General features: G+C 47.0%; 1 protein-coding gene and 1 pseudogene across 1 annotated transcript; both read right to left on the minus strand.

Annotated features, from left to right (window-relative positions):
• Window positions 1-5316: 5316 nt before the first annotated feature.
• Window positions 5317-7114, minus strand: LOC139653214 (transcription factor 15-like). Its single transcript, XM_071530190.1, has 2 exons — window positions 6635-7114; window positions 5317-5382 (listed from the first exon to the last, which is right to left on the minus strand). The coding sequence occupies exons 1-2, from the start codon at window positions 7112-7114 to the stop codon at window positions 5317-5319; spliced, it is 546 nt and encodes a 181-aa protein (XP_071386291.1).
• Window positions 7115-13532: 6418 nt separating this feature from the next.
• Window positions 13533-16534, minus strand: LOC139653213 (transcriptional repressor scratch 1-like; annotated as a pseudogene).
• Window positions 16535-17096: the final 562 nt, after the last annotated feature.

The following is a 17096-nucleotide window of genomic DNA, read 5'->3' on the forward strand; positions in this document are numbered from 1 at the left end:
GAGGATATCCTCTAAACAATTGCTCTGGCTGTTGAAACTGGTTCAAAGTTTCAGACGTATACTCTTCCTCCCATCCATCTCGCAGGTCCACGAGGCTCCAAGCCATAAACAGTTGCATTTATTGGGCCCGAGCTCTTTCTCCATGTCTTGTTAAAAATGCAGCTCTGCAGTCTCCCTCGCCTATTTTTTCCCATGCATCATCATAGCTTTATTAATATATAGCTTTTCTTCGGAGTAGAGAGCAATTAGGCGCCTAAAAATCTTTGCCAAACCGTACTTTTTGGTTTACTGACAGACCAGCAAACTTTAGGATTGAAGGGAAATGCACAATACAATTTGAATAAAAATATCATCTGGGGATTATATTACTCCTATCAGAATCAGCTTCATTGTTTGGAAGGAATGCGACTTGGTGGGTTTTCTCACGTAGGTTACTTAGAAATTTAGGGAACAGGTCTCTTTCAGAAGTAGTACATAAAAGAAAGTAGTTTACAAGTATAGGTGGCATATAAAAAATAAAAAAAAGAGCAACTTCTATACTGTATGCACACAGTTCTCTGTTGGAACCTGACTGACTGCACCGATAGGAAGCTATGGAAGTCAGTAATAGACAGAAATATGTACAGATATAGAGAATATTGCACTGGGTGAGTGTTTTGATGATCCACTCCAACAGCAGCTTTATATGAGAGCATTGGGCTGTGATGGATGTGACTAAGGAAGTCCGCCTCTTTCCTCCCACAGAGCAGCCTAAGCAGACATATTGTTGTATTATTTTGACAGGGGGAGAATTCGGGCTTCAGATTAGTCGCCTTTTCACCTCTGCATTAAGGACCCCCGCCCTAAGGTTGAGCGCAGGAGCGGGAGCCAAGCAGAGAGCAATCACGGCCCTGCCCCGGTAGACTGACATTGTCTGCGCTAATGTCTCGGGCCGTTCCGCCGCTTCCTCCCCACTGCATGCTGGGATTGGAAACAATAGTCCTGAGAGTGTCTGCGGCCGGGAGGAGAATGTGTCAACAGCATCGCCCCGTACAGCACAGAACGCACACCCACACACACACACACACACACACGCTCGTTAGGGTTAGACCGATATATCAGCGTACCGATATTGGAATTTCATGCATCTGGGTTTCAGTGGTTTTAGTGTCCCATGATGGTCGAAATGCTGTTTGAGAGGCTTTTCCACCCTGACAAGAGTGGGGGAGCATGAAGATTAAAGAGATGACAAAAAAACAACAACAACAATAACAACAGATGAAGTAAAATGAGGATTTAGAAGCTGTTTGATGGGGCATAAAGGTGCAGAAATCCTGAGTTGACGAACAGATGTTAGCACAGAGATGGAAACGAAGGCAAAGAACCAGAAAAGGGAACGGAGACGCTTTTCCACAAGGCAACACAGCCAGTCATGTGATATTGTAGACCGATAGCGGACGGTTCAGACCAGTTCAGAGCCAACGTGGGCCTTCCTTTTTATCCCGCAAAAGTGTCCTTTTTTCCGTATGAACCTGCCATAACGCATTTCCTCAGCAAATACACACCGGCCTTAAAAATATCGGTATCAGTATTGGCCTTCAAACTCTCCTCTCTGTCGAACCCTAACGCAGACACACACACACACACACACGCACGCTCCAGTGTCCTTTCACTGTCTTTGGCCGCTGCAGAGGATTGGGTCGCTCCCCTGCTCTCCCACTCCACCCATCAATGGAAAAGAATCGTAAAAATCGGAAGCGGGCCCGTCCAAGGCCTCGTCCCATGAAAGGGGGCCGCAGTGCGTGTCCGATGGCGATTACCTCCCCCGGCAGGCAGGTCGGCCAGGAAGCTATAGGGTTGAACGAGAGGTGGAGAGGGGGTGGGGGGGGTGGGGGGGGGTGTCTACCTTGTCAAGCGGTTGAGCTACAGCACCATCAGGGTCTGTTTAGGGCTAAAGCGTGGTGGAGGGGAACTGTATCGCAATCTTAGCCCTTCCTATTTGCCCCATGGTATCCTCCGTTAATGTCTACCAGATGGGGCTGGAGATTGGGGGGAAAGCGCCGCTGACGACTTTGACAGGATAATTTACGCTCCGACGGAACTTTATCCTGTCCTGTACAGGGATATCACTAACTTTAATAAGAAATCACACCAGTCATAGGTGGCTGTTCCAAGCCATTCCCTCAGCCCTCCTGTAATATATAAAGGATTCACAATAGTGTACAATAGCAGTGAACTTTTCTCCCTCTATCTCACCACTGCTTTTGCCCTGTCCATATTTATTTGCATGCTTTTTTTTTTGCATAATTGGCACTATTGTTGCTATTTATGGACAATAGCACTGTAATGCTGGTGTCCAGCACCTGCACCTACTATCCTATAGTCAGTTCTTTCTATGCACATGGAACCATGTGCATACTGTACAGAAAGAAAGACCTATTTCAGAAACTTAAATTTACAAAAAAAAAAAAAATATATATATATATATATATATACCATTTATACTTATATACTATTTTCTTTGTACAAAAGAGACCTATTTTGTAAATTTTTAGTTTTTTTATAATTTTGTGTTGTTGATGTTGTGTTGTTGAAGTCAAATTTCTTCTATGTACAAACCTCCTCGGCCAACGAAACCGATTCTGATTTCAGCCGGCCACGCTTTCCCACCCAGGAATTAAAATTAGCATTGAACGAGCAGCGGGCCATCTGGGCCTCTCCGGCTGATTTCAAACCTGGCACTGACCCAGGGCCCCGGGCCCCACAGGGAGGGCCTCGGCGGGGTCGGCCACTCAGGCCTTTTCCTTCCTGTTCCTCTATGACATCTTCCTGCCTGGGGGGCCTCTGGGAGCCATTCGGCGGGCTCCGCCGGGCCCCTAGAGCTGCAGGATAAGCTCACACAGCAGCTTCTAATTAGACTTTAGCACTGACAGGTGGAGAGAAACCGGAGGGTTGGGATGCTTTATACAAGCGTGCAGTTATTTGTGCCGGCCCCGAAGGACCGCGAGTGCAATAACTTACTTCCAGAGGGTGTATTTCTAAACATCACTTCATGGGTGATTTAAAGGATTCAGTTTAGTAATAACTGTGTTGTAAAATGTTTAAAATCTGTGATAAATCTCATAGTTGGCCCTGACTAGTGTCTTGTATTGCACCGTCCAAGGTGATAATGAGTAACTTTGTGTGGTATTTCTGACCACATGCAGTCCTGTTCTAAGCGCTAAATAGACCCTAGACATCAAGATAGTGGCAAATCACCATGTACACGTTACTCCATTCTCAACATACGCACACAGACACTCACACGGTCACATTAGCACACACACCCTCGCACATACATAAAGACACACTCTATTTGATCCTGCAGCTGTGGTAGTGAATTCAGGTTTCCATGGGTGCAGGAATTCATACAGGAATCAAAAGTAGAGCAACCTGCACATCATGCACCTTGGTCAATAAAGCCCCAATGAATCATCCATACACTGAGATAGATGCATTAAACACTTTTTAACTCGTGCACCTGACTTTCTTTGTTTTCGTCCAATTGAGAGACGGATTTTGCATCCATCTCAGCACAGGGACGGATTCTCACACACGGAGTCTCCCCGTCACCCCGCTCTCCCGGTGTGATCTACAACATTAATTCATCAGCAGCTGTGTTTGTCTGGACACAGGGTGCTAGGTGATATTAGCTGTGACTGATCAACACCACATGTGGATCACGACCCAGGAGATTTACTACTTGAACACAGTCGTGCCAAAGATCAGACTTCTACTTTCTATATTTTCCTGGATACCGGCCCCAAATATTCCAAACGTTGAATGCGGCGTCATCGGCGAATGCGCAGAATTAGCAGTGACTTGAGTTGCATGTGACATACAGCTGAGGCTTTTTCCAAACATGAGAGTGCACAGCTTTATGGACTAACATACATAAAGGGATATTTTCAGCTATAAGATCAAAACTAAAGCTCTGCCTGTTTCGTTCTGAGGTTGATGATCTCGTTGGGCATGGCTCCAGCAATGTGCTACGGTCCCTGATGATCCCCATGAGTAATCATCACTCACTACAATAGATCCAGCAACGCTCATTTGTGTCTTTCCTGTTTTGCATTTACTTTTTCCCCAGAGTTGACTCGGATTCTGCGTGATTCATGCCTTCCTAACTGGCAGTCCGCTGCACATACCACCCCGACCAGGCTTTCTGTGGTCAGATACTGCTGGGACACAACTATTTCAGAGAGACCCTGCTGAGGAGAAGATTGATTACTTCCTCTGTCGAGATTCCTTGGCATTACTCAGACGGAGAAGGTAAAGCTGTATTGGAATTCCCCATATACAGCAGGTTTCCCCTTCTGAGCAGTTACAGGCAGAAGATGCCAATCATGGTTGGGTGGGGTGCAGTCCTGGACTTCCATATACTGTACATGTTGTTTTATTGCTGTTTTTTTTAAATTTTTTATCATGAAGATAGATCTGAGAAGAGGTAGGATTGAAGATCAGCATTTTGCAACTTTACTAATCACAGCAAAATTGTCAGTGAAATCTACAGTGTTTCTATAAGTCCACACTCATCACCACACTCTAGTTTTGAACAGCCAGCTCAGAGCCAGTTCAGCTATGTGAATGGACAAACCAGTCTCCAATCAAAACTGTCAACTCAACATAATTATCACTGAAAAATCAATCATCAAGAAATGACATCAATTTATAATTGTTATTCTCAAATGATGTGTCTCTATGATTGGGCTTTGAAAAAAACAGCTTTTTGAGTGAAGGCAAATGAACTGGCTAGATTGAGAATCCCATAAATGGCAGCTTGTAAATTGTATAAAAAAAAAAGATACAACCACCAAATTGACGGCAAAATACTAGACAACCGTGTCTCTGTAAAAATAGATTTAATTTCAAAGTAGAATACAACATATAATGAAAAAGCAACCAACCACAGTCTCTTTGTAAAGCAGCGTCCCACCGGTGTCTCCTGTTGCAGGAGAAGTACAACACAACCTTGGTGGACGGAGCAGTCTTTCCTCTCACACAACATTCCTCAAACTGGTCTGTTGCAGCAGTCCGTCTCTGAGCCAAGCTTCCCAAAAGCACCTCGGTTTTAAGATCAGCTTAGTGTCATCTTAAAGGACTACACCGACTTTTTGGGAGTCTGGTCCACTGAGGCACCTCATACCCAATTCTGTGACGAGGGGACTGGTAGTCGGGGTAGTCCTTTAAGAACATGGCGGTGCTGAGATGCTTCTAGAACCCAGGAGTGTGTCAGCTGAAGGTTTCCCTCAGGTCTGCTCTGGGAGTCGATTCAAGGTTACTCCAAGCCAGGCGCTTTCATCTCCGACTCATTCGCAGCGCACTGCCCCCGTGCATTTTCACACAGTCTCGTCTGTCCTTCACCTGTGAACAAAGCAGGAAATCGCATCAGTCATTGCTGTCACTATCAATCAAAACATCATTACTGTGAGCCTATAAGAAATATTTTGGCCCAGATGTTGGCCATTTGCTCTCTTAAGAGCATATAAATAGTTTAGTGCAATTACATATCTAGTATCAATAAAAACCCTCGTTTTCCTTTAAAGGATATTTCAGTGCACTGAATGATATGGCACCTATAAATAAACTAAATCCCAACACAGTGATTAGAACGCCAAGATGGACCATGTCCATTTCACTGAGATGCATGCAGTTTATTCTGACTCCACACTAGGCCTATCCTATGACTGTGCTCTAAACTTCCACAGACTTTATTCTCTCCAGAGGACCAAACCTTTGATTTTCTGAAGTGGCTATGCTATAACTTTTCAAACACAGTAGACCTATAACCTGAAAACTACACCAGGCACTGATGTAATTTGCTGTATTTCATATTAACAAACTGATAGTTCCTGTTCTCAGTTCTGATTGGCCGAGGCGTTGTAGATTATCCGATTAACACGCACCTGTGGCAGCATAACAGTTAATTTAAATATTAATGCAATAAACGAAAACCACCGCTACTGCTACTATGTGCCGCTTAGCTAGTGTTCAATAGACCTATTGCTTGGCGGAAGAATGACATTTCATTATTGTTATGATATATTATCGATAAAATATGTATTTTACAATGGTGTGCTACGTTCTAGCGCCGATATCTGTCGTTCTCTCGGGACACCGAACTCCATTCAAAAATCTGACAGTTTAATGTTGCCTTGCTAATCGGCAAAGATACACACCTCTTTAAACATGACTTAAGACCTTTTAAGAATTATTAGGGTCTTCTGGAAAACTCGGCATGGTAGTCGTCCGCCAGGCAGCACTTTATTCCAATAAAATGTTAACTTTTTGAATTGGTTCACACCGCTCGCTGACACCCTCCACGGCGTATCTTGGAGGGGGAATATTGGGAATTAAAAGGCAAACCGATTTTAAAATTTGAAATATTATTAAAACTAGTGCTACTTTATGTATTGAATGTACGCCGAATTGAAGAGTGGACTGTAAAGATTTGTAAAATATCTTAAATATTGTCTTACCATGTATGTAAGTTTCACGATAAGCACAGAAACTTTTAATTGTAAGATTTTAGAATGGAGTTTTGGCAGGACGCGCTCTCCATATGAGAGAACTGCACGTATCGGTTCTAGGTGTCTGGGTGACTTCGGATTTTTACCCCTTTCCGCTGGTTGCTGAGGCAGAACGTGCAGATAGTTCTGGGCTGCTTGCCCTCTCCGCCTCCTGGCATCTCCTTGTAGACGGCGCTCAGGCAGGGCTGGCCGTCCTCCCTCCCGTCTCCTACAACCAGCACGTTGGCTAAGTGCGAAATGTAGCTGGACGCCAGGCGCAGGGTTTCAATCTTGGAGAGCTTTCTGTCCACCGGTTCCGTGGGAATGAGTGTCCGAAGCGCCGTGAAGGCCGTGTTGACGTTCTGGGTCCGGTCTCGCTCCCTGGCGTTTGCGGCGTTCCGCTGCCGCACCACCACACCGGACACCCGCCGGTACTTCTCCACCGGCGTCCCGCAGCAGCCGTAGCCCTGGTCGGTGCTGCCGTCGCTCTCGCTGCGGTTCCCCTCCTCGTCGTCCGACATCACGGTCAGGTCAGCGGGGTAAGAGAAGGGATGCGTCAGCACCGGCCTCAGCATAGTGAAAGCCATGACAGGGAAAGTAAGGCTTCACTGGGGAAAAACAATCCCTTGGTGTTTGTTAAATAGCCTACAGCTGCATGCAGGCAAGAGTCGTGCGTAAATGTCGCTGCAGCTGCAGTGTTACGCCTGCAGAAGTCCCTTTCAGATACTACCAGATTGTTTTGACACTTCCTCAGGATGGTCCAGTCTGGTAGTCATCCTCTCTGGGAGGGCTCTTATAGCAGACACAGTAGCCCTCAGCACTAAGGGGAGGGGTTGAGGACATGCAGGGTCTCCCATCCTCCCAAATGTTTTGGTCTTATAAAATCATAGGCATAAATTGGATATAGAAAGGTGTGGACACTTGCCATACCTTAGGCTGAGTCAGTCCAAATGGGGTCTTATACTTCAAGAGAAATCTGTTAAGAAGCCATATGTAAAAATCACATCAGGGAGAATTCAAGACCAGGGTTCCCTCTGAGCTGATAGTTTACCTGTGTAATAATGTATCACACTGACCAAATAATAATCTTATCAGTCATCAGTCATTGCTCCACTTTGTCCACAGAGTAGACACGCAATCCAAATAAGTGACGTTCTAAGTTTTGGTGGCAAATGACATTAGATGCCATGTCTTTGCCGAGCCTTAGGGGTTTAGGGGATTGACGCCCCTTTATAAAATACCTTACAGACATCTAATGTAGGTCAGTGCTTTGGGATGTCCTTTCAAAGTTTTGGGTATAGGCCAAACAACTTAATTTTGACAACCATTGAGTAAAGCACACATTATAATATTAGCCAGCCTCCAGCATCTCACAAAAGAAGTACAAGATGCATGCTAACTACGAAAACACGGTGGACCCAGCGCCGGCTCCTGTCAGAGGGCCAACCTGAGCGGTGGCTCTACAGCGAGCCCTGCCTCAGTTTGTCTAATGGGTTAAGTGCTGTGGGTAAATAAACACTCAGCAGATGCCGGAGGTGATCAAGCCTGAACTTTCTCTGTGGAAACCAAGCAAATGGCTTCCAGATTGACTGGTCCTGCTGGAGGGAGGGAGGGAGGGACTAGTGGAAGAAGAGAGAGAGAGAGAGAGAGAGAGAGTGTCATCAAAGGGCCTGTTTTCACAAACACAACCCCTCGACACCATCAAACCGGGACATCGGCGGCCCCTAACCCCCCCCCTCCACCCCCCGGGCTCAGCTGCACCAACAATGGCGACCTGTGCAGAACCTGGTTCCACTCATAAAGCAGGACACCATGGTGTTTTACCACGCTCAGCCGGCTAGCAACACGACCCCGCTGCACTTTCTCTCCCCCCAGCATCACCACTGCTTCACAGTTTGGAACCGTAAATACTTTGCCCCCCCCCCCCCCCCCAACACACACACACAGCCTGCACCAACTTAAAGGAATTCCATTAAAAGCCTGTTGAGGTGATTAAAGAACTAATGAAGTGTGTGGTGGGTGGGACGTGTGTTAAGGACGATGTGAGAATGGTACTCAGTGAGAATAAGGTACTACATGTTAAGGTTTGATAAATAAGGCTTTTTCAAGAGACAACAGATAATAGGGTGTGCCGATATTCGTTATCTTTAAATTTCCCTGTTTTTGTGCCAAAAATTGCACAAAATTGCCTTCTTGTCAGGGTGGAAAAGCCTCTGAAACAGGATTTAGACCGTCACGGGACACTAAAACTCTCCACTGAAAGCCAGGCTAATGAAATTCTTTCAGGTGGCTCAGCAGCCCTCAGGTCGGCAGAGTGAGGCAGGTTTCATTGCAGGTTTTACAGCCTGTCACTCCTGAACCCGGTTTATTCCAAATAGGGCGGAAACCTCGGCCATATCAGAGGCGGCTGACACCGACTGGCTGCTATCTGATTTTTAATAAAAGACCAATATCGGCAAACTGATATATTAGAGTCGCAAAGAAACAGCAGATCGGAATGGAATCGGAATCCAGACCAAACACAGACGGTGAAAGTGAGGAGGATTTGATGTAATCCGCCGATTTTTCTGGCATCAGGCAATAACACCCACCCACCCCCCCCACCCCCTCTCCATTGCCATACCGCACTCCAGTATTGAGTGGCGAGGCGATGAGCGTCTGGCCGGTCAGCGTTAATGCTGTGTTATCTCCTGTGAGGGGGGAGCTGCCGGGAGAGACTGTGGTCAGATAACTTGACTCACTGAGCTCATCAGAAACAGCTGCGCCGGGGAGAAACAGGCCTCCTCCTAACAGCCAGCTGCAGCCTGCTCGGAATGGCTTTTTTTTTTTTTTAATGATATTTCTGCCTTTCTGCTTTATTAGATGCCGCATAAGTGGAGAGTGACAGGAGTGACACGAGAGCGAGAGGGTGGGGGATGACATGCGGCAAAGGTCGAAGCCACGGTATGAAGAGCGCAGATATCGATGCTGCTTTTAAAGTTAAATTCCGCAACATTTTCATAGAAATAAATGTCAGTTTTGCTACTCTCTATCGCTGATTCATACCGTACAATAGCGACTCAGCAGATCATGAAAGCTTCTCCACAGCTATGAAGGGGTCCCTCTTTGAAAATGTCTCGGGTTGTTACTTTAAGTTTTGACAAAATACTTACTCAGCACTTTTCAACATTCAAGATTAGCAGCGGGGCAAACTGTAGACAGATAAAAAAAAAAATCCATCTTCCTCGGTTTCAAAACCAATTCTTTTTTCTCCAAAGGTGTGACACTACGTTTTCCAAAGGCCTTTTGTGACCCTAGCGAAGGACATAATGATGACACATTTCATTGTCTTTATACAAAATGCTTATCGGACCTGATTGTTCTCGACGGAGATGAACAGACCACAGTGTCAGTTCATGTGTTTTGACCCCCAGTTAACCCGAAAGATGGCTAAACGGTATATTCATGCATCACGCCAAAACTCTCAGGGTAAATGAGTCGGTGTGTTTCATGCAGAGCCAAAACGCCGGCCGAGGTAGCCCCCCGGTACAGTAGCAACAGTATTATCTTTCATTTGACCCCCCGGTGTGACCCCAAGATAAGACTCAGCCCCCCCCCCCCCTCCCCCGCTTTCCCTCCTGAAGACACCGATCGTCTTACACGGCTCTTTGACAGTTTGAGCAACCGGGACAGGTGGGCCGGTGTGTCAGCAAAAGTTCAACAAATGGCCTCAGCCACATTGTCGAGTCGTTTTCCTCGTTTGAAGACGATACGCAAGTCGTCCCAACGAAAAAAACCTCCGACTTAACACGCCGCGTTCTCCTTTGTTATGAAATGACATCACCGGGAAAGATAGGTCCCGGGGTTCCAAATGTGACAAATCCCAGTTTTTACAGGCGAACATTTTTCTCGTCTTACGCTCACGGCCGCGAAAGGTAACATCAGAGCTAAAATAAACACCTCGAGGCTGTTTTTTTTTTACGAGAGCGGTATCTAAAAGAAGCAGGTGTCTCTAGCGTCTCATCATCTCCCCCGGGGCCCCCCCCCCCCCCCCCGAAGGCCCCCAGAACATCAGGGCCCGAGCCCCGCGGCACAGGAAGTCGACTCACACGCGATGATTCTTCTGGTAGGAGCCCACACCGCAGCCTTTAATGTCCACCGGTACTGAGCTTCGGAAGTTCCTCTGGCCCGCGTTGGGACGGCTTCCTCCGAAGTCGCCTGGGACCGCAGAGCCGAGCCCTCTCGCGGGGTCAACAGGGTTTATCAGAACACGACACGTTGGCTGTAAAACCTCGTCTTACATGATGCGACGGCCTGAGGTTTGATAAAGGAGACTATAAAAAGACCCATCCGTTTTGGCCCCTGAGGTCACTCTGCCTTGCACTGGACACGGCGGTCATATCCTCAGCGTTGATTGGCAAGCAGCGTTGACCTGGAGTGATGCTGTACTCCTTTGTTCATTGTGGAAGTTTTTATGTTCGCCGGCATGTACAGCAGGGGTATGATTGCTTGTTTTTATGGCTTATCCTTTTTTTTCAAAAAGACTGGACAGTAGGGGAGAAAGGGGTAAAAAGAGCCACCTGTTCCAGTTTGTGCTACTACCGCAAAATAAATGCACACTGAACAAAAACATGAATGCAACATGTAAAGTTTTGCTCCCATGTTTCATGAGTTAAAATATCCCGTTCATTGTCCATGAAAAGCTTATTTCTGTCAAATCTTTGTTTCGATCCCTTTCTCTCAAATATCTCTCCAATGATTTTCTTATATGAACTGTATCCAAGTAAAATCTTGAAAATTGTTGCATGTTGTGCTTATATTTTTGTTCAGTGTATATTTATTTCAAACAATAATTATATATACGTAAGGTTGTTGGGCATGCATGGAAATTCCAACATTTTCTGTAGCTAGTACAGTTTTAGAACTACAACACATTAAAAAAACTATAATATTTATTTATACTTTTTAAAAAAAAATTATCTTTTGGGGCAAATTGCCCTAGAGCTAGTGGCACATTTTACCCAACAACACACACACACACACACACACACACACACACACACACACACACACACACACACACACAGCTAATCCAAATACAGTTATGCCAAATGTATGACCTCATATTGTACCTTATTCAGCCTTCACCTGAACAGCTTGTACACTTGCACTTTAACTGTACATATCACCGATCCTCTAATGTAACTGTACTTAACATCCATTGTGCATATCTGTACATGACTCATTGCACATATCTTTATTTTTATTTGTGTTGTATATATTTTTTAGATTTTGATATTGCCTACATTTTTTCTTATTCTTACTAGATTTTATGTTGACACCTGCACCAAGAGAAATTCCTTGTACATTGTACTCGGCGAATAAAGTTCTGACTCTGATTCTTAAACTAGGCCTAATAGTAAAGCCTCAAATGTATCTTCTTCCATCTACAGTATATACAAGAATGATGACGTCTTTATCATCATGAAATCATGTGACAGCAAAAGTTTTTGACCTGAGCTTACAACTTTCTCCATGTGCTGAGGATTCAGGGAAATTAATTACTCTTCCTAAATATGTGATTCCATGACTCGTTTTGCGTATTGTTGCCTAGATACAAGGGGTAGCTCATCTTAACCCACTGGTTCAACTTCCCCCGTTCTCCCCTATAGATTTGTGTGCATGTGTGCGAGCGTATATGTGTTTTGAACGGACGCCATTGTGTCCGAAAATAGTCATCTCCAGTCTCCGCTCCGCTGAGACACATAGTTGCATTTCCCATGAGGCTTCGGTGGCCGGGGGCCACCGAGGGCTCAGCCCCGTCTGGTCTGGACTAGCAGCCTGGTTCTCATGACACCCGACCCGGTGGACATCCTGTGGTCAGGCTGCAGCGTTGTGCCAAGACGAACCTCTGATCCACACATGGCTGGGTGGGAGGAGGACATGATACTGGGCACTGCTGTGGATTTCCACCTCTTTGTGTATGATGATTTTGACTGACACATTAATACTCTGTGTGTGTGTGTGTGTATTCCCGACCGAGACCGGGGGGGTTAGTGTTTACACGGCCGCCCCCTCTGCTGGTCAGGAGTGGCACTGCAGTGTTAGAAGCATTCAACCATTTTCTGTTTTCCACAACTTTTCCCAATAAAGCAGCTCATCCTTCATAACCTTCCCTCTGTCATAAGACTGCTACAGCTTAGATTTACTTTGATGATAGATTACTTTGTAGCGGCAAGGAGCTAGAAATGAGCAGAGACAATTAAGTGAAAAATATCCTTTAATAGTAATTAATGGAGCATTACATTTTTTGCGTATGTGCTAAATAGTCAATTAATTGTATCTGTTTTTTACTGGTCAGGTAGGTCAATTCAAATATAAGGAGTGTTTCATCTTGTGCATAGATTTATAAGCAAGGGCAAAAGGGGCATTTCACTACTTTCTCATTTTCAGCATTTTCATTATCATTACCAAATTGGTCAGATACAGGAAAACTTTGTCTCAGAAATATATTTTGGCTTTTGTTTTCAACAAATTCAATGTATGGCTCTAATAAATACATGTTCAATTCACAAATGCATCAACAAATAAATAAATAATCTTCTAAATTGATAAATAAATAGTTAAATAAATTAATAAATACACAAATACATTATTTTGTGAATTAGGAAGCATTTGAGGTAAATTAAGAGTTAGTTGGCATATAAAATAATACTGAAATGTAAATTATTGCAATTCAATTCATACAAAACAATAGAAAATATTTACATTTGTGATCAATACTGACATTTTTATGAATTTATATTCATACGTAATTCCCTATTCAATCATTTTAAGTGAGGTTATTGCTTCTATCAAAAGGCAGGAATAGGAAGATGCATGCACGTGAGAACCAGCGAGCGAGAAGCCGGCCTGAGAACCGGCGCGCCTTCCTCCGACACGGCCGCCTCGCTCGTACGAACTTGAGAAAAGAGTGTGTGAATAGAAAACAAATGAAAAAAGATATCGTATCTCCCCCGGGGGGGGTCAGTCCTCGGAGCTGCAGTCGTCCTCTCCCTGTCCCTTGAAGCAGGCCGACTCGTAGTGCTTGTTCAGGTAGGACTTGAGCGCGAAGCTCTTGTGGCAGCGCTTGCAGGCGTAGTGCTTGAAGGCCGAGTGCGTCTGCATGTGGGCCCGCAGGTTGGAGCGGTCGGCGAAGGCCTTGCCGCAGTGGGCGCAGGCGAAGGGCTTCTCCCCCGTGTGGGACCTCATGTGGCCCCTGCAGCAGCCAGGGCCGGCTGAAGGCCTTGCCGCACACCTCGCACTCGTGCCTCAGGTCGTGGGTCAGCATGTGCATGGCCAGCGCGGGCATGGACACGTACACCTTGTGGCAGGTGGGACACTTCCTGGCCTGCTGGCTGTCCAGGCTCCGGTGCGTCTGCTTGTGTCTGCTCAGGTTGGAGACGTGGCGTAACACTTGCCGCACTCGCCGCACGCGTGACGCCCCTTGGACTTCCCCCGGCGCCCCCGGCTCCCGCGCCGCCGCCGCCCCCCCCCCTCCTCTGCTCGGCCCTCCGGCGGGAGCGCCCGTCGGACACCGGGAAGGCGCGCCGGCGCCGCCCTCGGACCCGGGGCTCGGCGGGTCCGACTCGGCCGTGGCGCTGGACACGGGGCTGTCGGGGTGCTCCATGTCGTGGTCGGAGAACTCCTCGCCCCCGCTGCCCCCGACGCTCCCGGGGGAGTACAGGGGCCCCGCGGAGAGCCCGGTCGGCCTCTGCTTGGAGCCCGGCTCCTTTGTGCTCTGCAACACCGACGGATGATGTAATCCTGGATGTAGCCTGGGAGGGGACAGAGACATTTAATATGGGAAGCGATGGGATCTTTTGTACACACACTCTTTTGCAGGATCTTTTCACTGGAGCTGCATATGTAGCTGTAGCTGTAACTGTATATCTCATGTCTTCATGATCTCTATATGTCTTTTTCTAGTCTCCTGATGTGTAAAGAACACCACTGATAAAAAAAAAATAGTCTTCTTCCGCAAACCTTTAATCAATAAGAAACCGTATACAGGAAGCCATTTGTAAGTGCCAGGTTCAGCAAGCTTTGTGAATGAAATATTAATGAGTCTTTGGCACCGATCAATACTCAAATGGCTCCAACAAGTGCTATCGTAAAAAAAAAAAAAAAAAAAAACTGGAAGGCCATCGCAGATGAATACAAGTCATACGCGCTGACATTGACAAAACAGTCACACTGCAATAGTTGAGCTCCCGATCGATCCACCTGTCGCCGCCTCCACCAGCGAGCAACACATCTAATCTGTGGAAGGGGGGGGGGGGGGGGGGGGTGGCTGAGGGTGGAGGGTGGAGGGGGGTGTGTGCAAGCAAAACAGGGCGTCTCAGCAGTGAAATCCCCTCAATCACTAAATCATTTTAATCAGATCATTCCCCATCTGTGGCGTTTTTTGGAGAGTGTTCATGAGTATGGTAATGGGGGAGATTGAGTGACAGGTGGGGGGTGTGATTTGGCGATGGAGAAAGGGAGGGTTTGGGGGAGGGTGGGGTGGGGGGGGGGTAAAGGGGGACGGTGTGGGATTGGGGGGGGGGTGGGGGGGGGGGTTAGAGTCTGATCTTGACAGCAGTGCGTGGTATATTGAGCCCCCCCCCTCCCCGCCACACAAAGGGAAGCAGACAGCTGGCATCCTAAATCTGGGGGACAAATGATCCAACTCGAACACGAGATCTGTGATGCTGAGGCGGTGGTGGATGGGATGGGTGGGAGGGAGGGGGGGGGGGGGGGGGGGGGAGTGTTCCCACTCCGCTCAAAGCACACATTTCTTTGGATGTTTCTCAAGGAAGGAGAAAAACAAAACAAAAAAAAAACACCCAAACATACTGTTCCACGTACGGAAGGCTTTTTTTGCGCACGCGTCCCCAGCCTCCTCTCCCCACCCCCCACCCCCACCCCCCCGTCTCTCTGGAAGCCACGTCCCGCGGATGAGAATCTACTGTCTGCGAACGCAACTGCTCATGTTGCACTTTATTGAATTACCTGCAGCACTCTCTCTTGGCCAGTCAATACCCATTCTCTAAAAAACCCCGCTCCATCACCTCTCGCCGCTCCACATATGGATTGTGTTGCTGCAATCCTACCCCTGTGGCTATCTAACATCCTGTAGGATCAGATGGAGGAGAGGGAGGGAGAGATGGGAGAGATGGAGAGAGGGGGAAGGGGGGTGGAGGGGGGGTGGATGATAACAGGAGACACTCAAGGGCAACCGCACCATCTAAGGACAAGCCGGCCCCATGTGGCTATCTGCTTTCTCCTTTTTTTTTTTTTTTGCAGTTGGACCTCACAAAGGCTTTCGATCGGACCGTGCTCCCATAACCCTACAACGCCATGCACACATGTACACATCGTGCATGCATGTACACAATAGTATTAAAGCCAAAGGCCGCTGCTGCTGTGTGATCTGCTCGGGTATTAAGCTGATTGGGCCGGCGTGACCTGAATACTATTTAGCATCCGCCGAGTTAGAAAACAAAAGTCCTGAGGCATGGAGGAGGGAGGAGGGAGGAAGGAGGGAGAGGGAGTGGGGCTACCCCTGGCTGTGGGGGGTTTGGGGGTTTGCAGGAGGAGGAGGGGGGGGGGGTGGGATTAGGTGGCAAAGACAGCAGCATAACCCTCCGCATGCATGAATCCACGTCTGTTGTTTTTTTGGGATCTTTTTCTCCTATTTCAGGACAAAACTATCCACCGCCTCTCGCAAAAAACGCTCAAATCTAGACAAAACAGTTCCGTGTTTGATCACAATAAACGCTGCAACATGCACAGATATAGGATATGGAAGCAGTGAAACACAGTTTGGATTGAGGGTAACTCACCATTTTCAGTCAAACGGACCGCAAGTTGGTGGCCGACTCTGTGATGGCATGTGTCACAGTGTAAGACTCGTCCCAGTGCTGCTGCTGCTGCTGCTGCTGGTAGTAGTTGGAAGAGGAGAAATCATGAACCTTCAGCTGCTTCACCAAAAAGGAGCGTGGCATTTTCCCTGATGCAAAGTGACGCTAACGCCTCATAGAAAATAGGAAAGACCAAAAAAAAAAAAGAAGAAGAAGGAGAAGAAAAAAACCCCAAAATACACTCTGCTTCAAGACGGCCTTTTTGAAAAGGCCAAAGAAACCAAAATGGAGGATTGAAATGAAAAAAACAAACAAAAAAAACCCCAAATCTGCCCCCCCCCCTCGGTTAGGACTCGATGCCAGAGGGGAAGAGAAAGAGAAAATGTAGTGAAAGCAGCAGAGGGAGAGGGAGAGAGAGGGAGAGAGAGAGAGAGAAAGGAGAGGACAGGGAGGATGGAGAGGAAGAAAGAAAGTGGCGAGGGAGAGACAGAGGCAGAGAGAGAGAGTAGAGAGAGGAGAGAGAGAGAGAGAGAGAGAGGAGAGAGAGAGAGAGAGATGTCTGGACTAGCTGAGCTCAGCACTACTGCAGCCTTTTATATGTGGGGCACGAGCCCCAAAAGATCAGGTGGTGCTTTGGAAGAGGGAGCTGCTTAGCATTAATCCATCAAACATCCCCGGGGACACACATCAAATTACCACAAGCCGT

Source organism: Centroberyx affinis, unplaced genomic scaffold, assembly GCF_046629955.1.
Source record: "Centroberyx affinis isolate AG114_WGS23_722 - 3 ecotype Tasmania unplaced genomic scaffold, CSIRO-AGI_Caff_v1 ptg001895l_1, whole genome shotgun sequence".
NCBI lineage: Eukaryota > Metazoa > Chordata > Actinopteri > Beryciformes > Berycidae > Centroberyx > Centroberyx affinis.